Genomic DNA, 22,536 nt, shown 5'->3' on the forward strand with positions numbered 1-22,536 from the left:
ACTTCCGGACATCGGGAATATCTTGATTGCGATTTTTTATTGATTTCATTCATGTATTTTCAACGGAAAGTTAAGCGTTGAACAAATCAGACAAACAACATTTGGAACAATTTTTTTTCACAAACAACGGTTGACATGACGACGTCCTCCACACACTTATTAATCATTCGGTTATTTCGATGACGTTGAAAAAAAATTATTTCAAAAGGATAATTGTGAACGAATCGTAGAGATAACAAAAACTATTGTACAATACACGTCCGTTAGGGCCTTTACTGCCTCGCCAGTGTTATTCGACTCGCTCTGCGAGCTCGTCTCACAAAATCTCTGGCTCGGCAGTAAAGACTATCTTAACGGACTTCTACTGTAAAATACTAACGGGTGACTATTAATATTTTCACTTGGAGTTGGCTTTGAACGAGTTTTTATTTTTTCGGTTACTTTAGACACACGCAAGAACCAACGACAGATGTCAGTCAGTACAATTGAAACATAACCAAATTAAGAGAAATAACATTTATTGAAATGTCAAACTTGTCAGTGTCTAAGGTGCAACGGAAAACAAAGAATGATCCATAGCCAACCCTAAGTGAAAATTTTAATAGTCACCCGTTATTAATGTTTATTGTTATCGAACGATAATGACCCAGTTTTCTGATATGTTACTATAGAAATAATCCTCTAGGGTATTATCTTTAAATAGCAGGCTCTAGGGCGTTATAAGTTCTTTGTTGCTTAGCTACGACCAGGTTTAATGTTTTTGTAAACAACTTTTGACTGATTGGTATACATTTATCAAATCATTGTCAATCGAAAAACATACGAAACTAGTCGAACATTAAACTTTGAAGGCACCACGGGTGACACGCCCTCGGTTGGCGTACTTCCCTCGGGCCGGAGGCCCTCTGGTTTCACTCTGCCGACCTCGCGCGTTATCAACCTTATAACACTCTTGATATCTTAATAACTATAACTAAATAGGATATTGATTTATTAATCGAAAAGTAGACGTCAATTTTGATTGAAATTACTTTTTAGAATGTGTTGGGTATTAATGTGTAGTACGTTTTTTTTTTTTTTATCCGCAAGCAAAGAGTAGGTTACTTACTTACCCTTTGGCGCAAGTATAATAACTAATCTTGTTATAAATTTTCACAAATTGTGATACTTGACAGCACGGATGTTTATGGAATCCACTATACTCAGATCAAAAGGACGGATTAGAAGCAGATGGTTATTATAAATATTTTTTTACAACGTAGTTGTTTGCGATACATACCAGGTGTATTATGAAAAATCTTTGGTGTTATAACTTTCTTATTTTTTATCCGATTTTAATAAATGATACGTCAAACAAAATCGTTTTAGAAACACTATAGCGCGATATGCTATGATTTTTTTTTGACATTAAATTTTTTAACAGGCCGCAGCTAACTTTGTTTTTTTAAGTTGCTGTATATTTTTTTATCTTTATTTTGATAGATGTTTATCTTCTGAATACACAAACGTTAAAATAAAAAATCAAAAATTTGTTTTTAATAAAAAACATAGAATTTCCAAAAATCAAGTAACCATAACTTTACTATAGCAAATTACCTCCATTCTCTCTAAGGCACATTCGACACCTTCCATTCTACGCCCATTGCGGCGTTTAATAAAAATTCTGGTGGTATTTGTTCACATACTGCTACGATTATTCTTACTAAATCATCTTTGTTATCGGGCGGAGACAAATAGACGTTGTCTTGAATGTCCATAGCTCTCTTTGCAAAATTAGAATGCACTTTTATTACTGTTTAATGTGACTCCTTGATTTAAAAAAAAATAAATTATTTTTTTATTTGTTCTTTTTGTTTCTATGCGTGAGCATGGTTGTTTACATTTTCATGTTCAAAATAATAAGAGAGCAATTTGAAAAAAAAAGTTGACTATCATCTGTCAAAAACAGAACTCAAGAACAAATATTGTATCAATTCAAATTGTAGCCCATTTAAAACGATTTTGTCCATTATTCGATGATTTTTTATAATTAAATCATAGTTATTTTCATATGAGTAGCGCTGTCAGATTACTTTTCAGGTATGAGGCCGAAATTTGAATCACGAGGCGTTAGCCGTATTTGGTGTTCGTTTGGGCAGTCTTAAAAAAAAAATAATTAATTGTAAAATTTTGAGGTTATCTTGACAGATGTCAAGTTAGGTATATATAACCGGGAAAGTTTTTATACTTAGTTATAAGTATATAACTAAATATAAAAACTTGAAAGTTCCCGGTTATGTATCTCAGCAAAACGAACACAGAAATAAAATTATTATTATACTGTCCCTCCGCCACCCGGCGGCACGGCAATTTTGCCGGAGTACATATACTATTGCGGATATTACTATCAAGTAATAGTGCAGTGCTTATCAACATAATTACCGGCGTCTCGCCTCCGCATTTTGAATTTGTTGTGTATTATGTTCTGTGTCAATGTTAAGGAATTTCCTCACGATATGACATGAGTATAATAATATACCTTTTTGAATTTCAACTACCAATGTGTTCCCTAAATCCAGAATTTTTCAATTTTTAAAAAGAGATTGCGGTACTATTCCCGTTGCTGAAATTATAAGTGGTAAAATAGAAATTTTTTCTAAACTCCAAAGATTTCTCATAGCAACGGAGAGCTCTAAATATTTATTAATTTTTGTGTTATACTCGTATGTCTGTGTTATATTATGAGAATTTGGAACAGCTATATCTAAAAGATATGCTTGCTTTTGTTGTTTATTTAAAATAATAATGTCTGGTCTGTTATGCTGAATGTGAATGTCAGTTAAAACTGTGCGATCAAAATATAATTTGTAATTGTCATTTTCTAAACAACTTTCTGGTTTATAAATGTAATGTGGTTGTGTATCCTTTAATAAATTGAATTTAACAGCTAAATTTTTGCGAATATATCATGACGTTTCTTATATTCGTTTTTTGCCAAAGCGGTGTAAGAAGAAATGATGTGATCAATGGTTTCCCCTTCAGTTCCACAAATCCTACATTTATCAATGATCAATTTTAAACCGCATAATATGTTTTTTATAATTTCTTGTATTGATAACACGATCTTGTATTGCAAATATAAAACCCTCAGTCTCAGCGTCAATATTTGATTTCTTAAGCCATGCATGAGAAGCCTGAATATTATTTTCTGGTTGTTCCAGTTCTTTAAAATATCTCCCATGGAAAAACTTCTGTTTTATATTGCTATAGTGTCAGGTATATTTGGCTCAACAATATCTGAAATTATATTATCACTTAAATTTAAAGGTGTGTAACCTTTATCCGCTGAAACCAAAGCATTAAAAAAAGTGTTATCACGAGCTATATTGAGAAAATAATTTTTTAGTGAAGCAATTTGATCGTGTTGTGGAATTTCTAGATTTGAAAAACCCCTACCACCATTTTCACGTGGTAAATTAAATCTTTCAATAGCAGATTTGGGGTAATGTTTACAAAATTTTGTAAAGAGAACTCTAGTTTGAATGTTTATATTCTGTAAATTAGTTTTGGACCATTTTATAACACCAAAAGATTAGGTCAACAATGGAACAGCATATGTACGGTGCGATCAATTAAAAAAATAAATCGAGTCGGCGTGTTACCTATGGCAACCCATGCTATAGTATAGGCTCCAAAGCAAACTCGATTTATTTTTTAAATGATCGCTCGGTATTAACTGCTTTAATTAAATTATTACCGTTTAATTTTGATTTTAAAATAGATTTAATTCTTAAATAAAATTGTTTTTCTAAATTTTCTTTTATTATTATTATTATTATTACCATGAATGGAGAAGATTCGCATTTCTATGATTTGCAAAATATTCCTTACGATTTGGTAGTCGAATTTTGATTACATGGTCTGTGATGGCAGAAATTAATAAAAATTGGTATGCTTTAAATTTAATGTTTTCTACGCAAGTGATAGGTAATACAACGCAATTTTAGTTTTTTTTTTAACTAATTTATATTCAAACAAGCAAACGCATTGTGGATTCAATTCAGATTGAAGTAAAGTTTCGGGATCAATACCGCCATAATAATACATCAATGAACTTTACATAGGTCAGATCGGCCAGAGCGAAGCACCGATTTATGGGCCGCCGCTTCTACCGACGTGTACATACATAATACATGTATAGCAAAATATTTAACCAACCATTCCAAACTTGAAATTAGCGAATGATGAACCATGTAGATAAAGTGTTCTCGTTCCTCGTTCCTGGTTAGCATATTATAATACATAACATTATGAACTATAAAAATTAGTATCATTATTTAACGAGTTCGTCAGTAAATTGGAGTCTTTATGGCATGAGTAGGCCAATTTACACACGAACGAGTTGAATACGACGTTTTTTTGTTCGACGAGCCCCTTAAAGGCTCTAAATCGCTTAAAATCTTTAAAATTAGCTTGGCGTTTCGTTTTGACAAGTTGTGACATTTATCAAAATCCGTTATTATACGAGTTGCGCAAGACAGTCGTTGTCAAACGAGAGGGTTTAGGCCCGAGTTCGACAACATGTTTTGTAAAACGAGTGTAACATGCTATTTTTTCTATTTTGTACTCTTTGAGCCGTTTTTACATCAAAAGTAAGAATTTTTTTACTTTGGGTCTACTGGGCGCCGCAAAATTCGCGGTACACCTTAGCAGTACGTTCTTAAGTAGTCATTAAAATATCAGGTAAAAATGTTTTAAAAAAAATCAATCTTAATTTTTGTAGAATGGACCTACTCGTTACACTAAATGTCGCAACATTTACAAACAGTCTACTTATTGGGTGATTCAAAATGATTGTGGCCAAGTATGGCAACTATGTACGAAAATTTATGTGGTAACTGTGTGAGTAGGGCAGAGTTGACATTTCTTTGACAGTTCATAGGCGTGCAATTTTGAAAGTTGTCAAATCAATGTGCAATGGAATTAAAAAAATCAAATGCACGCTTATGAAATGTCATACAAATATTAACTCTACCCCATTCACACAGTTGCCACATAAATTTTCGTACCTAGTTGCCATACTTGGCCACAATCATTTTGAATCACCCAATATATATTCCAATAGCCTGCAAATATTTCATTTTTGTTGTATCCATGGAAATGAGAGAGAAAAATCAAAGCCATGTTGCCGTACGTTATTTGAAGTAAAACGGATATAAAATTACCTCTTGGAAATGCTGGAAATAATGAAGAAAATAATTGCAAACCTGATCACAATCGTTCAGAGTTATTATGCGATTGGCTAGTAAAGAACAAATAGTCAAAATCTTTTTTAATATTTAAAATAAATGAGATCAAAGCTGCACCTTTTGAGCTTCTATATCTACAAATACAAGAGGTATAGATTTTTTAAAATTATTTTTTCATTATTTTCTAACATGAGATGACACTGCCCTATTGAGTTGTTCCGCGAATTTTGGGGCATCCAGTATATGAAAGCTATTATGACACGCATTTTGCGTGCTATAATAGAAATTTGCGTATCGAAACACATTAGTGCAATTTACTTTTTCAATATTGGCATGACGAAAATGAAATGTCAAAATAAATGTCAAAACAAAACGATTTTTAATTTAAGTTGTTGTTTCCGTGGAATATAGTTGTTGCAAACATTAAACGTGCTTTGGTCAGTTACACTAATCTCTGGTAAATTGCTGTCCACAACATTTTGGTGAAAATTGCTTTCACGGCGAACTATTGTGCTTTTATTCATGTCGTTGAATGGCCTCACGTGAATCTTCCAAACAATGACATTTGTTGCCAACCACGACAAAATTCTCTAAATTTGAAAAATTGTTAATTTTCGCTTAAAAATGGTTTAAAAGGTGCAAAGTAGAAAAAATAGTGTATGATATCTCGTTTATAAGGTATTTTGTGTCACTTAGTCTTTTATGGCACTCCTCGCAAGCTCGTCCTGCTCTAAACCCGTACGTGCTACAAAATGCTTCTTATACAGTTGCGGACAATAAAAAATAGTACAATTCTTGCTCAAAATTCGCCAAATATTTAGCTGCTTAAATGAGGCGCTGATTTGTCAGCTAATGTCACCATTAATCATTAGTGTCATTCGTCTATCAACTAACATTTACCACCTAATCTACAGGGTTATTCTAAATGATTGTAGTCGAAGTAGGCGTGAAAACTAAATGTAAAATTTATGGTTGCCGCTCCACATAAAAAAATCATCAAAATGATGTGTTAAATTGGGTGCAAAACAACTCAATATTTTTAAAATTGATTGTAGAACAACTCAATATTTCTGGATTCAATCGTTAATTTAACAAAAATAAATAAAATTCTCATCACCGCACTTTTCACCTAAAAAATGACAGTGACAGCGACACAACTGACAGTTCACATGAAAGCGGCAAAAACGTAATAACATGGGTATGGCCTACTTCGACTACAATCATTTAGAATAACCCTGTATTTCTAGACGTTTAGCATAAATCACAATGTCATAAAAATCCAAATTTTACGATGTAAAAAAAGTGTACGATTTTTTATTGTCCGCAACTGTAAGACTCGTATCATAATAGTTATTAAGGTATTAAGGGTGTTATAAGGTTTATAACGCGCGAGGTCGGCAGAGTGAAACCCGAGGGCCTCCGGCCGGCCGACGGAGGGCGTATCATTATAACACCCGTGGTGCCTTCAAAATTTAATGTCCGACTAGTTTCGTGTGTTTTTGGATTGACAATGATTTAATTAATTTATACCAATCAGACAAAATTTGGTCATAACTAAGCAACAACAAGCTTATAACGCCCTAGAGGTTGTTATTTGAAGATAATACCCTAGGGGATTATTTCTCTAATAACGTATCAGAAAACTGTGTCATTATCGTTCAATAACAACACAGTCCGACATTAATCATAATACAGGGTGACTGATGAAAAACCTTTGATGCTGTATCTTGCTTATTTTTTATCCGATTTGAATAAATGACACATCAAATGAAATAATTTTGAAAACACTTCAATACCAACTTAATAAAAAAAAATTCTTGCCTCCAGTTTTTGACAGATGAACATCAGTTTCTTTTTTTCAAATAGCACTGTACATTTTTTTCTATTCAGTATTGTAGAGATTTGTCTTCTGAATATAAAAATGCAAAGAACTATACCCATTCATTAAAAGTCAAAGAAATTAAAGAGTAAATGTACAAAATTTAAAAATCAAATGATCAAAATAAACAAGAGAGAAGTTTGTTCTAAATGCTCGAAATGATTAAGTAAGCTCTGCATATTCATTTGTCAAAACAGTTTGATAATAATAATAATAATAATGTTGCTGTGGAAGAAAATTTCCGAAGACGATTTAGTGTTAACGTGTGGTGTGGCATTTTTGGAGATAGAATGGACTAGTGGTTTCCTTTTTTTATTGATAGCAGTCTCAATCAAACAAAATATCATATTATTTATTATCAAACGAAATAAGCAATTTTCTGGATGAGATACCATTAGCAGTGTTGAATAGAGTCGTGTTTCATCAGGACGGCGCCATACCACATAATGCAAGCATGAATTTTGTATTTTAAAATCATTTAAATCATTTTGGTGAACGATGAATGGGTGCTCATGGAGGTATTCGATGGCCCGCTACATCCCCAGATTTGAATCCATTGGATTTCTTTATATTCATTCGAAACTTTTGAGACAATGTTTATTTGACCCCACCAGGTACCCAAAAAGACTTAAGAAAATGGATAGTGCGAGTATGTCAGGAAAAAACCCGAAATTTTTTACTGAATGCAAAGGTGGGCATTTCTAGAAGGTATCGACAGTGCCTGCAACAGCACTGAGGAAATTTTGAGCAACTAGAATAGATTTTGTATTGTTTACAAATTTGATTACTTGATTTTTGATTTTCCATTTTTTTCAATTAAAATACATTTTTTGTTTTTTCTTTTAATGTACGAATATTCAGAAGAAGAACGAATAAAAAAATATACAGAGTGTAATTTGAAAAAAAAAGTTGGCTATCGTCTGTCAAAAAATAGATGTCGAAAAAAATATCGAATAGGATAATAATGAAGTGTTTTTCGAACTATTTGATTTGATGTGTCATTTATTCAAATCAGATAAAGAATAAGTAAGATACAGCGTCAAAGGTTTTTCGTCAGTCACCCTGTATATGTACTATACGTCGTCCAGCGAGAAATTGGGAGATTTTAAATTGTATTAAATTAAGCCAACACTACAAAATGCACTAGAATACATTAATTACGGCATAATTTCAGGGCAAAAATGTTACTGCTTGAAGAATACATATATTTCAAATTGTACCTGCGCTAGGCACTACTTTCTCTACGTAGAATTCAGGGATTTTTATGCCAACCAATCTCTTGCTGGACAAAATTTACATATTAAAATTCTGGGGAATTTTATGACACCAACATGATAACCGTAAATTGTACAATCGGTAGTGACATGGACATTGCCGATTATATTTCGACTGAATTTTACGAGTTGCTATGATTTTGGAAATATAACGAGTGTGAAGCGAAGCGTACCGGACACAACGCTGTGAACAAAATCCGAAATTCCTTTTTATAATTATCTGTCTGTCAACCCGTTTTAATTTTGATAGATTTTGTAAGTACGTTTTGCAATTATGTATAAGTTTCTTGATTAAACCTTATTTATTCACTTCAGCTTTCAATCAGTCACATTCAAACACAAATTTGTTAAAATTTGAGTTAGGAATTTCAAATGATTTACCTAGTTTACTCGTCAGCGGAGATAATAACTTTACAACCGCTGGTCAGCTCGTCAGATGCCATGACAATAAAGTGACTCTTTAGCATTATGAATCCAGCAGTAGGTAAATGTCATATTTTACGGACATTTGAAGAAAAAAATAATTATCTAAGCACTGACATTTAAAAAGAAAATAAATACAGGACTATATTAACAAAAAACTAAATTCTTCACAGAAGATAGGACCAGCGACAAATAAGCAGTTGATGAGATAATTTTGTTTTTCAAAAAGACTACAGTGAAGGAGTTAACTAAAAACTAATTTTATCCAGATCCTTGCCAATTGATTCAGAAACGTGGTATGACATATTAAATATGTAGTTCAAAAGCGAGATCATATTTCGCCCAACTAAATAAATAAATAACAATAAAATGACTCTTTTTATTGTCGCAAATAAGGACTATTTTTTTACTTGCTTAGTTTAGTCTTCAGCAACAACAATTAAAAACAATTTTTAAATGTGTCATTATGCTACGTTCGTAGAATTTTTCAAAAGGCACTTCACTAGAATTTTATTTAAACCCAAAACATCATTCAGTTATAATCATAATAATTACTAATTAGTGGGATAAAAGCAATATTACAGGACTCGAGTGTGAAGATTGCAGATGACGAGGGCGTTAGCCCGAGTTCATCTGTAATCACACGAGTTTCCTGTAATATGCTTTAACCCACGTGTTATGTACAAAATTTGATCTAAGACTGCCCCAAATTAAAAAAATAAATCTTATCTATTGATTTTCGCCAGTGAAATAATTGAGTTTCATTACCGCACTCAGTGGGATAAGAATTTACTGAGTGATGTAATGAAACTCATTTATCCCACTGAGTGCGGTAATGAAACTCATTACCTCACTGAGTGAGGTAATGAAAATGCGCGAGGTAATGAAGTTCTTATCCCACTCAAAATTAGTGGGATAAGTATCATTTATCCCACGGGATTAGATAAAGAAAATAAATCACTAACACACGATTCAGAAAAAAAAATATGTGTACGATTCTGATGGCATCTGACAATCAAATTCCTCCTAATAAGTAGTATACTCATACACATAGGGTGTGTCTGAAATACGTGGGTTAATTTTAAAAGTTTTCTTGCCTCCCAATTGCTACCAAACGAGTTGTTTTGTGTTATTAACTAGTCTCTAATTTTTTGTAACCACGAGGATTTTACTATAATTTTATCAACAAGGCTCCGTTTTCGTAAAAAATTCAAGCAGAAAAACGTTTCATTTAACAAGCTCTGCTACGTATTAAAAGTAACACACGAATTTTAGATACATTCTGCATACATTTTTCTTTTGGTTGGATTTGCTGCCACCAACGTCTACGGCGCCGGCTATATCCCATATATAACGGGTGTTTTTTTAAATTTGGCGTCGAAGTAGGCATTGAAGAGCCGATTGTGAATGCACTATACGGATAACAGATCATGGATCAGCTGTTTAAATCTCACGCTTTTACACGCGTGGTGCTTTCTCAATCGACTCTCCAACGCCAACTGCGACGCCAAATTTAAAAAAACACCCTTTATGACCCTGTATATAGAATTTTCAGCAATTTTGTTAATGACGAGTTCATCGTGTACATTTTACTTTAAAACTAATTGCCTACTTTTGTAATTATCTCTCTCTCTCTGTGTGTAATTGTTGTAAACAGAAATACACTATTCTGAACAAAGCAAATGAAGGCATCTGCCTTCCAGCAATGCTGTTACTAAAATATCAAAGATAAATAAATGCATTTGAGTTTCTGAAGACAAATAATGTTGTTTACGTTAAACATTTTATTGGAGACAGTTTTCCTACTAATAAAATGCATTCGACAAAATTGAATGTTCAGTCTAGTCTGTGTAAATAAATATTTGCTTCATAACTAGATACATCAAGTTAAGAACTGTTCGACAAAATGTATTGGATTAAAATTTTTTGATTTGAAAGCAAAATGTGCTGTTATTGACATACATATGTAGATTAAACACTCTAAATTTTCCTTCTCTACAGTTGCCACCACCACTTTTGGCAAATAACGCAAAAATAATTTTTCATGTGGGACAAGGGTGAGTGAACATTTGCTGTCATTTATTGGTCCCAATAGGATGTTGCAGTTTAGTACACAAACACCGAATTTATTACATACTGTGTAAATCTGTCCCGTGTCTACTTTTAGGCGATGCATCTAATAGGTACATATTTGATTTTTGACTACAGTCTTGTTGTTTCGGCTACTGCAAAAAAATAGGATGTTGCAGTTTAGTACACAAACACCGAATTTATTACATACTGTGTAAATCTGTCCCGTGTCTACTTTTAGGCGATGCATCTAATATGTACATATTTGATTTTTGACTACAGTCTTGTTGTTTCGGCTACTGTAAAAATGCATCGTGTAATATTAAATTAGTTAAAAAATGGAGTGGACAATGACTCTCATGGTTCAGTTGGTAGCACTGGTTTAAATTTTCCCGTATTTGACAATCGTTATGTTTCTATTACAGCAACAATATTTAAACTAGGGCTGCCAACTGAACCGTGATAGTTTTTTTTATCGCACGGTACTAAGCACTGTTTAATTATTACTTATTAGCTGTCGTTTATTAAAAATGTATAAATTCACTTTTACGCAAGTAATTAAATTGACTTTTTTGCGTCTGTATGGAAGCTATTACAAAACCCATTTTGCCTGCTGTAATAGAAATTCGCGTTTTGAAACAAACTAGTGCAGTTGACTTTTTCAAAGTTGGTATTTCTGATCATGGAATGACGAAAATGAAATGTCAAAATAATTGTCAAAACTAAACGAATTTTAATTTAAGTTGTTTCCGTGGAATATACAATTGTTATAAACATTAATCGTTACATTAGACGTGTCTTGGGTAATTAGACTAATCCTAATCTCGTATTTATGGCGGGGTATGTACACTTGCTTTCAAAACTTTCGCGTACACCTATTTTTCGCTGTATTAAAAATCAGGGTTGTAATTAATCAACATTTAAACTTTTGAAAAATCAAAATGCCTCGACTGACAGAGCAAGACAGAGTTTTGATGCTTTCCAAATTAGAAGGGTTGCTACTCATAATGGGCTAAATAAAAGCACTGTTCTACAAGTAATAAGGAAAGAAGAGGTGGGAACAAGAAGGGACCGTGAGTAGAAGACCGATTATAATTTTTTTAATTGCTGTCAATGTCATCTTTAACCTAATCTCAAAATTACCCGTTCACACTGCTTAAATTTTGCAAAATCGTTGTTACTTGATTTTGAATGTGAACGCGAAAGTTTTGAAAGCAAGTGTATATACAAAATTGTCTTCGCTCATTTTTAATTTGGTAATAACAATTGAAGTTTGAATCTTCCAAACAATATAACATTTGATGTTGTTGTTGTTAAAAATGGCTTAAAAGGTGCAAAGTAGAAAAAATAATGTATAAGGTATTTGTTTTTGTTTCCGTTAACATACTATAACGTAACTTCAGGTGTCAAATCAGAGATGTCAAACGTCACAAGCCATGATGAATCAGTTATTTTGCAAAAAAGAGTTTGTTTAGAACTAACCAACCAAGGTTTCCTGGTTTTTTGTCGCACTTTAAATTAATGTAACGATTTAATTTACAATAAAATGATAATCAAAGCGATGTTATGCATCTGAAGGAAATGTCACCGAATACCAACTCAAAAGGCGTCGAGCGCTTGTAAAGAATAGTGAAAACCACGGTCTGTTCGACCACATTTTTTTGTTATTAAAAATAATCGAATACACAGGATTATTCACGTAAGATGAGGAGTCTGACCAGGTAAAAATGCAACCCAAAATACATTTTACAAAGCCATCCTAATTCCTAATACATTATCATCTATCTATATATATACAGTGCATTTTTTTAACTGTTGCCATAGGGAATTGCATGGTAAAACTTTTACCCCCTGTTAACTTTTGTTCTGATGAAAATATTCAAACCATATTTGGAACAAAGTTGGAAGATTTTTTAAACTATCGGAGAGTTTACAATTCAATATCCTAAACTGTTGAAAAAGTTGTGAAAAAAATTTTTAAAGCGCGCCGGAATAATAGTACGTCGAGCGGCCGCCAGAATAGCGTCCCTGTCGGCTCAACTCAACCAGCACCTGACCAAATTCCATTACAGTGCGACACTTACAAAATAGTCGAAGAAAAAAAAACATTTCGAACAATTCCTTTGATAATTTCTGTTAATTTGTTAAATTATTTGTGCGTTAACGTTGTCACGTTTGGTTTTTTTTATAAAGATATTTAATCATAGCCACGAGAATATCTCGCTATTTGATTTTTAAATGAAACTGACAAAAATCAAAAGTGGGGATAGGCAGTTGCTGGTTGAGCCGACAAGGACGCTATTCTGGCGGCCGCTCGACGTACTATTATTCCGGCGTGGTACAAATATTTTTTTCACAACTTTTTCGACAGTTTAGGATATTGAATTGTAATCTATCCGATAGTTTAAAAAATCTTCCAACTTTGTTCCAAAAATGGTTTGAATATTTTCATCAGAACAAAAGTTAACAGGGGGTATAAGTTTTACCATGCAATTCCCTATGGCAACAGTTAAAAAAAATGCACTGTATATATAAAACTGAATGTCTGTTTGTATATTTTGTATGCAAATCTACAGTTTTACTCCGATCTTGACGAAATTTTGTACACTTGATCTTCAAAACAAGAAGAAAATTATTGTCTTCTTTAATTTTACAAAAACCAACCCCTACTACCATTTTCAACCCTCTTAAGAAAAAATACAGTTTTTTCGAGTTGTTAATACCCTCACCTTCGTCACTTCACCCCTATTTCATCCTCTGAGTATATCGTCACCTTCGCCGCTTGACACCCACAAAAAGCAACCCCTATTATTATTTTTAAGCCTGTTAAGCACAAAAAAAGTTTTTTCGAATTGGAAATCGCGTTTGCATGATATGTTCAGGTGTCATAGTTACATTTGGTTGTTTATAAAAGTAGCAATTTCGCAAAATGTGTTTGAATGATTGTGTTTTACCGGAAGATGTCTTAAATGAAGCAGAACAAGCTTCAAATAGCTTAATACCGGAAAAATCAAAAGGCAGGTATCTGAAATCAAACGAGACAATCAAACAATAGGAGAATCTAAATAAGGTTACAACTGAAAATAAAAGGGTTATGTTGTGTTATTTTCATGAATTGGTAAGTGATCATAGTGTTAGTTTCTTATCGTATTGATCTTTTTGTTTATATAGTCGAAGAAAAAAGTAGTCTACAGTAAAGTTTTAATTATTCTTCGTAAAAAGACAAACTTCATATTGAAATTACTGCGTTTATAGCAATACATGAAAGTAGAAACATAATTTTAAAACATTCTGAAATTTGCGGGCAAAGTCGCGGGTAAAAGCTATTAATGCATATAAAACATAGATAGCTAAAAGCTATCAGCCTAATGAATGTCAAGTTCTGACAGAAAAATACCTCTCTCAACAAGGTATGATTTCATAACAATAATAAGCAATTAAAATCACAAAAGTAATGGGTAAGTAGGATCATGTCAGTTCTGTCATCGTTCGAAAACATTTTCAAATACATACTAAATATCAAAACACAATGTATGCTTTGTAAAATGTATTTTTAGTTGCATTTTTACCTGGTCAGGCTAGTCATCTTACGTGAATAACCCTGTACTTATATTTTTCATAATGAAGTTGAGTGGAAATTTAAGAGGGTGTTGATGTAATTGTTCTGTTTTATTTGTTCCCTTGTTAATGGCGAACTTGTTTGTTCGTTTAATTAACAATTTGCCAGAATAAATTGTCCGGCGAAGGTTGTGACATATCAAACGTTCCTACGCAGATAATGTCTGGTAATGAATTATTGATTCTTTTTAAAATTGTTCTGTATTAATTTAAATTATCAAATGACATGTTATAAACATAAAATTAATAGATAATTTTGTGTTTTATAAAAAGTGTAAAGTAAAATCTGTTTGTAATGACTAATGAGATATATATTTAATAATAAAAATATCTGTGGTCAGGTGAAGTGGTGTTTCCTTTTGTTTCCGTCAGGATGTGACGTCATTTTAACATACCTACAAACTAAAAATGCGACTCCTTCCAAAAAAAAACATGGCTTCTTCTTTCTATTTTGCACCTTTAACACAGTCAGTATAAGACTCAAACGGGTTTCGAAAATCAGTTCTTTTCGATACCGGTTTCAGGAACTGTTTCCATTTGCAACTTAAAATAATGTGTAACTGCAAATGTACTAAATCTGTATTTAAATGTCTGCACTTGGTGAACAAAGCGAAGAAATAATTAATTTCATTTTGCTAACCTTTTATATTACTACCCATTCAACGTGCGTTGGCGGCTCCGGTACATTTCGTAGGTGGGTGCTGAAATGTTAGCGGACTTCTTAATTTGAATGTAATAAACTTATGCTACGTAGGTGTTGTGTTCATAACCGACGCTACCCCATATTATATTTCTGCCCAAATTTTCAATTGCATAGTTTTAACAAAACCTAGCCACCTACGTATTGATTATTATCTATAGATATAATATCGGGCGTTCAAATGAAATCCTGGGCTGAGTAGGCGTTGCAAAAATTAAACCGTTTAGAACAGTGTAAAGTTTGAATTTCTCGCCGTTTGACACGAATGACATTTGTTTATGTTTAATCGGGACATAATTGAACATGTTTGTTTTCAGCAAAGGGTGCTCTTAGATATTTGCTTCGTGAATAGGAATCGTTACGTTATTCTATTTTTGATGTAAAATATTGCAAAGGAAGAAAAAAAAGACAGATTATTTTGTTCTAAATTTTAGGTTAGCTGTCAACATGCTCCAATTAATCTACGCTTTAAAAAAGCACAACAATTGACGGTTTCCAACGCCTTCCCAGCCCAGGATTTCATTTGAACGCGCGATACAACTACAACGTCCGCCGTTATTGAATTATTTGCTATTTAGGTCAATAACATTTTAAATACAAATTCATCTACATCTGGCGATAAATTGACGAAATTACGAAACGCGCGCCAGCGTTACGAAAAAAAATATTTGGTGTTGGAGAAACAATTAAATGTTGTCTTTTAGATTAATAAGTTATCATTTTGAAAATGTAACTGCTAGATTATGCTGATATGTAAAACATACGAGTATTTTATAGTTTATTATACAGTCTACAGAATAATTTATTATTTTAGAGAAGCGACAATTTGTAATAAATACTAAAATAAATACAACAATCTATAGTTATTTTTGTATTAAGTGCGCAAAATGATTGTTTTTTGTTGGGGCATGAGAATGAGTTTTTGGTCGAGAACGTCAGGTCGAGACTTTAAACATTCGAATGCAACAAAACAATCATCTTTCGCACGAAATACAAACACTATTTTTAATTTTTGTAAAATTTTCATTGGATGCTAAAATATTCGTCAAAAATGACATACTTTGCAACTTGATAACGATGCCTAAATGTCACGTTTTTTTGACGGTTGCAGAAAAGTGTTTTATTCTAACAGAGTAATTAGATCTTTCATTGCATAAATGCTAATATTTACATTATATTACTAGTTATTTGTATCACAAGGCTAGAAAATGCCATTTTGCAAGTGCAAGCACGGTTTGTGAAGCAGGGGCGTCAGCTGAGGCGCCACAAGTGCGAGCATTTGCAAAACATTTTCTAGCCATGTAATAAACAAAACTTTTTCGGTCGACAATTTATTTAAAGCAAAATATAATAATTTTTTTCTACAACCGTCAAAAAAAACGCGACATTTATGCATCATTATCAAGTCGCAAAGTACCTATGTCATTTTTTTATATATCAAAATTGTTGTCAAAAAGTTTCCTTGGATGTTTTAATATTTTTATTCACTGTTTTTACGGTGAAAATAGTACTTTATTTAACGAGGTTGTGTGTAAATTGGGCCTTTTTTGGCATGAGTGGGTCAGTTTAAAACGCGAGTGAAACGAGCGTTTTAAAGGCCCACGAGTGCCAAAAAAGGCTCAATTTACATACAAACGAGTTGAATACAACGTTTTTTTGTTCGACCAGTCCCTTAAAGACTCCAAATCACTCAAAATCTTTAAATTCTTAAAATTCGTTCACACAGGAGAAAATTCTCAAATTTTGACAGTGTCGAACAAAAAATGCTATTTTCGAGACGATTTAGGCCCGGTAGTATAAAGCATAGTTAACATCGTGTCAGCTAACAACGTGTCAAGTCGGAAATCCGCCCATTTGATTGGTTGATTCAAATAAAATGTTAAATATCCTCCAATCAGATCGCTTGACATTATATTAACTTTAACAACGACTTGACATCGCTTTATGTAATCGGGCCTTAGAGTATTTAGACTAATGGAAAATCAGTTTTTTTATTCGACACTGTCAGAATTTGAGAATTTTCTCCTATGTGAACGGATTTTGATAAATGTCACAACTTGTCAAAACGAAACGTCAAGCTAATTTTAAAGGTTTTAAGCGATTTGGAGCCTTTAAGGGGCTCGTCGAACAAAAAAACGTTGTATTCAACTCGTTCGTGTGTAAATTGGGGCTTTTTTGGCACTCGTGGGCCTTGCGTGCCAAAAAAGGCCCAATTTACAAACAAACTCGTCAAATAAACTACTATTTCTAGACGGATACCGAAAAACATTTTATTTTTTAGTAACACGATATTGTTTCTTTTCGTCATAGATACACATTATGAAAAACAACTCATAACTCCCTTGGGATATTTCAAATTTTTTCGCCTTCACCATTGTTTACAACAAGCTCGTGAGAACGAAACTATTGCAACCATAGAATCACGCAATCTTCCCTGCAAAATATTTTTAAGAAAGTTTTAACTGTTAAGTACAGACTAAAAATAAAATATTGTATGCACCACGGGAGATACTCATGTTTTTCCCTTCGGTTGACTTATAAACCTCGGGCCAAAGGCCCTCGTTGTATAACCGCGTCAACCTCAGAGAAAAATCATGTTCATATCTCCCTTAATGCATACATATCTATTATTTACGCCTAAACATAACACTTTCGCCCACATGTTATGTACAAAATTTTATCTAAGACCGCCCCGAATTAAAAAAAATCTTATTTATTTCCGCCAGTTTCATTACTCCACTCAGTGGAATAATGACTTACATATCCCACTGAGTGGGGTAATGAAGCTCACTTATCCCACTGAGTGGAGTAATGAAATGCGTCCGGTAATGAAGTTCTTTATTCCACTCAAATGAGTGGGATACGTGTCATTTATCCCACGGGATTAGATAAAAATTGTTTATTCCATGAAATTGTATACAATTACATATTGTAAAATCTAATTATTATTGAAGCATTCAACAATGATAGGTGAACTTATTCAGTTTTGGCCTGCAAGAATAAATATATTACAAAATATCCCTATGTTCTAAACCAGGAAATGTCTTTGGTAGTCCACAGTTGAGATGTAATTAACAGATTTGTTCAGACTGAAATTGTAAATAAAGGAAAATCAACTGAAGGCTTCCAGAATCTAAAGATTTAAGTTTAAAGGCTACAGGAGGCAATATAATTGAAAAAGGGTAATTAAGTATCTGGAATACAATTTTAATCAATTGAACAGACAAAATTTGTTGTGAGGTGATTTGACATTAATTATTACAATTTTTTAGTTTAAATTACGATTTATTACTTATTTGGCAACCTGCGAGTAATCACATAGATTTATCTTTAGTAGAGGATATACGCTATGAGTTTTAGGTATAGCAAATTGCACAGTCAACTACCATGTGAGAATATTTTACAATAATCTTGTGGAGTATTACTTAGAAATATACTAAATGACAAAAAAAAACGAAACACATACAAGGGGTTTGATTTTTGAGATGAAATTTAGCAGATAGCTGAAGGGTCTAACAAGCAACAAATGATGAAAATTTAAACGAAATTCGACAAGAAGTAATAATTTTTTTCTTCTGCTCTGTTGATTACAACTTAATTATTTCTGGCATTTTTTGAAACGTTTTCAAACTGCAGAAAGCTGTATCACGTGTAAAGAGTAGCAAAGTATGCCCCCAGTTGGAAGAACGAGGGCCCATAATTGGTCTACGAGAAGCAGGATTTCCATACTGATAAATTGCAGCTCAGGTTAACGGACAACTGAGTACTGTGTTGCCCTGTTGTCAGGCATTGTTTGAAGAAGGAAGAGAAGCTCGTGTTCCCGGGTCAGATCGACGAAGAAGCACAACAGCAGCTCAAGAGTCAAGACCGATATTTAACAATAATGGAATCAAGAGACCGTCACAATTCTACACGTCGAGTAGGAGATGAGTGGTTTGGTGTTGAGGGTTGGCCGATACACATGTGATCCATATATCGTCCCATTAGGTCGTTTGGACTTCAATCGTACCGTCTACATTTGGTGCTGCCTTTACCAGCAGAACACAAACGGCAACGACTAGATTGGTGCCGGACACTAGAACACTGGGACATCGAAAGGAACACTATTGTCTTTTCTGATGAATCCCGATTTTGTTGGGACATTGTGATGGTCGGCAAAGGGTTAGGAGACGACGTAGTGAATGGCGAAATTTTGAGTTTTTTGTGGTCCGCCACGTAGCTCGCACTGGAGGCATTATGGTTTGGGGCTCTATGTGTTACGGAAGTAGATCTCCTCTGATATTCATCCAGGGCTCCATGACTACACAGTGATACATTCAAGAAGTTTTGCAACCGGTAATAATTCCTTTTGCATATGGCCACGAAGGAACCCTCTTCCAACAAGATAACTCTAGACCACATATAGCTCGGATATCTATGAAATGTCTAGAAGAAGCTAGCGTAGATGTGCCTCCCTGGTTGCCCCGTTCGGAGAGATCTATCGCCCATCGAACATGTGTGGGACATGATAAGGAGAAAAATTTCAAATTTAGCTCGTCCCCCACACACTAGCACAACTTAGGTATGAAGTTCAGGTTGCGTAGGATAGTGTGCCTCAGGAGGATATCGATTACCTAATCAGATCTATGCTTCGTCGAGTGGCAAAGTGCATAAACACACGTGGAGGGGCTACTCATTAATTAACATTTCAATTGTTTTATGTGACACAAATTTGTTCCAATTTTCATCGTTTGTATATTTAGTTGATATAAATTAGTATACCAAGTTTCGTCTTAAAAATCAAACTCCTTGTATGTGTTTCGTTTTTTTTTTGTGTCATTTAGTATATTAATAATTGAATTGTTGAATAATTTGTTGCAAACATTAATCTAAATAACAATATTAACCACTCATTATGAGCGCAAAAATTTGAAACAACAGAAATGGAACAGACAAACTACTTGGGATAATCTCCATTTGTCCGCCGATTTTCCTTTTTGTGCAATGACGTCATCGGATTTTTATTTCAATTCATTCTTTTTTTGCAGATTTGGATAAATTCCCAATTCTGATTTACGCCTATGTATGTAGCACGTGTGACACCTAGATTGATGATTCCCCAGATATCGTCAGCCAAATTCCAATTTTACACCGAAATTTCCACAAAAAAATCTTTAATAAGCAAATTCTATCGGGTGTTTTTTTAAATTTCACCTCATAGTAGGCGTTGAAGAGTCGATTGTGAACGCACTATACAGGTTACGGATCACGGATCAGCTGTTTAAATCTTACGTTTTACACGAGTGATGCGTTCACAATCGACTCTTCAACGCCTACTACGAGGTGAAATTTTAAAAAACACCCGATACATATGACAAGGGATTAACGTGCATCCTACTGTAATTATTGACCTTGCTGCTCTCGAGAAAATCGATTGAATTAAACCTAATATATAAGTTTTAACAATTTAATTAATATAATATATAAGTAGTAGGTGTAAAAGAAATGAAGCGATAAAAAGGTGAATACATGTTTGCAATTATTACATATTTGTTTAATTTAAATGCGGCAAAATTTACGTTCGTCGTTTTGCTTATTTTTGTTTATGTTATGTACAAAACGTGGGAGGGTATTTGAAGGGAAATTCTAAAAAGCAGCAGAGTGAAAAACAAACAATGCCGCAGAGACAGAGTCGGAAGCTCGGTTGACTCGATTACTGTGAGGGCAATTCCATGCGTAAATACAACCGTTTTCATCTTTCGCGTGAAAATCCCACTTAAAATTTGCAGATAAAACATTTTTACACAACCGGAGGATTCCGGGCGATAATACATCACTGGCTGTTTCAGACCATGATAATCCGATGTGAAAAGTTGACATAGTTTTGTATTGTCTCACCTTTTTCGCAGTATTCCCCTTCGTAGTCGGGGTTGCGACATTCGCAGATGGGACCGCTGTCGGTAGATATACAGATGCCGCCGTGTTGGCAAGGGTCCCGAATTTCGCAGGCGTCGCTGCTGTTGCCCCGCAGAATCTGTAACACAGTGGAGTATTCTTTTCAGGACACGAACATTTCAAATTGGATTTGTGGAGAGTTTGCATGAATGAAACTTTATTCGTCGAATTTTAATAAAAACAGATTCCGAAACTTATCGGGCGATAATCAAATTTTTACTAAATGAACTACGTACTGTTCGTTGCAAAAAAAAAACAGGAAGGGAAAATTTTGTTTGGTTTTGTCCATTTGTCAATGAATTGTCTACTTGACAATACCTACAGAATAATTTTTAAAAATGTAATTAAATTTTGACCATAATGTAAACCTATTGTCCTTCTATCAATTTGTACTTTGGCTTTTAAATATTTTTTGCAATGCCTCATTTGAATGAAGTAGATAGGGCCAGAATAGGGGCCTAGCTTGAAAGCGGTAGGAAAATTGATCTGACAGCAGAATTTGGAGTTGGAAAAAGTACAATATCGCGAATTGAAAAAAATGGGAATATGAGAGAAGCATTAAACGCAAGGCGAGTTTTGGTCGACCAAAAGAGGCAGATGAAGACCAAAATAGAAAACGAATCAATTTTTTGCGACAAAATCCAATTAACATTGCTGCTGCTTTTCTCACCAATATTCATAAAGAACAAAGAGTTGGTTTTGCCCTTCAATTTCTTCAGAAGGAAAATTTTTGAAATATGAAGACAAATTTTACTCATAATAATAAAATTAAAATTATTATAATTAGAACTTTTTTCTATTCATTTTCCTTTTGTATTGGGATATGCAATTTGCTTCTTGTTTTTGACAGAAAATCCAACTAATTTATTGCAGCAAAAAATAAATAGCAATCCATTGCATGGTCCGCTTACGCATGGCAAAGCATAGGAACGTCAAATGGGAAAACAGTGCTCTTGTCATTCAACCAACTTATAACAGCACAACGTGCACAATAGATATTTGGGAATCCAAGATTTGTCATGATTTTTAATTTTAATAAAAGTATTATAGTACGCTTCTTCTATTGTAGACGTAATATTTCACTTATACTGCTGAATGGCTAGATCTCCGCAAAAATAACAAAAACTATTCGGATCATTTATGCACTGTGAATATTAAATGTAAGACAACAAGAATGACAAGAAATCGACGCAATTTAATTTAAACAATCCCTCTGTACTCTCTTATATTCCCCAAAATGGCATTTCTACGAATTTCTTAAATATGATCAGTTTACAAAGAAAAAGAGGCATAATTTAAAAGTTGTGACACATGAAATATCTCAAGACTGCTTCATGGCTCTTCAAACAGCTAGAACTACATTTACTTCTGAATATGACATTAAGGGGATACATTGAAAAAAATATCGTC

The 22,536-nt window shown here is 33.5% G+C and overlaps 1 protein-coding gene across 3 annotated transcripts in view; it reads right to left on the bottom strand.

Moving 5' to 3' along the window:
- Nrx-1 (Neurexin 1) overlaps positions 1-22,536 on the bottom strand; it is a 91,153-nt gene that overhangs the window by 30,337 nt on the left and 38,280 nt on the right. For all 3 annotated transcript variants that reach the window (XM_069037691.1, XM_069037693.1, XM_069037692.1), the window contains one exon: positions 21,070-21,205. In XM_069037691.1, coding sequence (XP_068893792.1) covers positions 21,070-21,205 — 136 coding nt within the window. The remainder of the gene's footprint in view (positions 1-21,069; positions 21,206-22,536) is intronic.

The sequence above is a fragment of the Tenebrio molitor genome, chromosome 2, assembly GCF_963966145.1.
Source record: "Tenebrio molitor chromosome 2, icTenMoli1.1, whole genome shotgun sequence".
NCBI classification, from domain to species: Eukaryota; Metazoa; Arthropoda; class Insecta; order Coleoptera; family Tenebrionidae; genus Tenebrio; species Tenebrio molitor.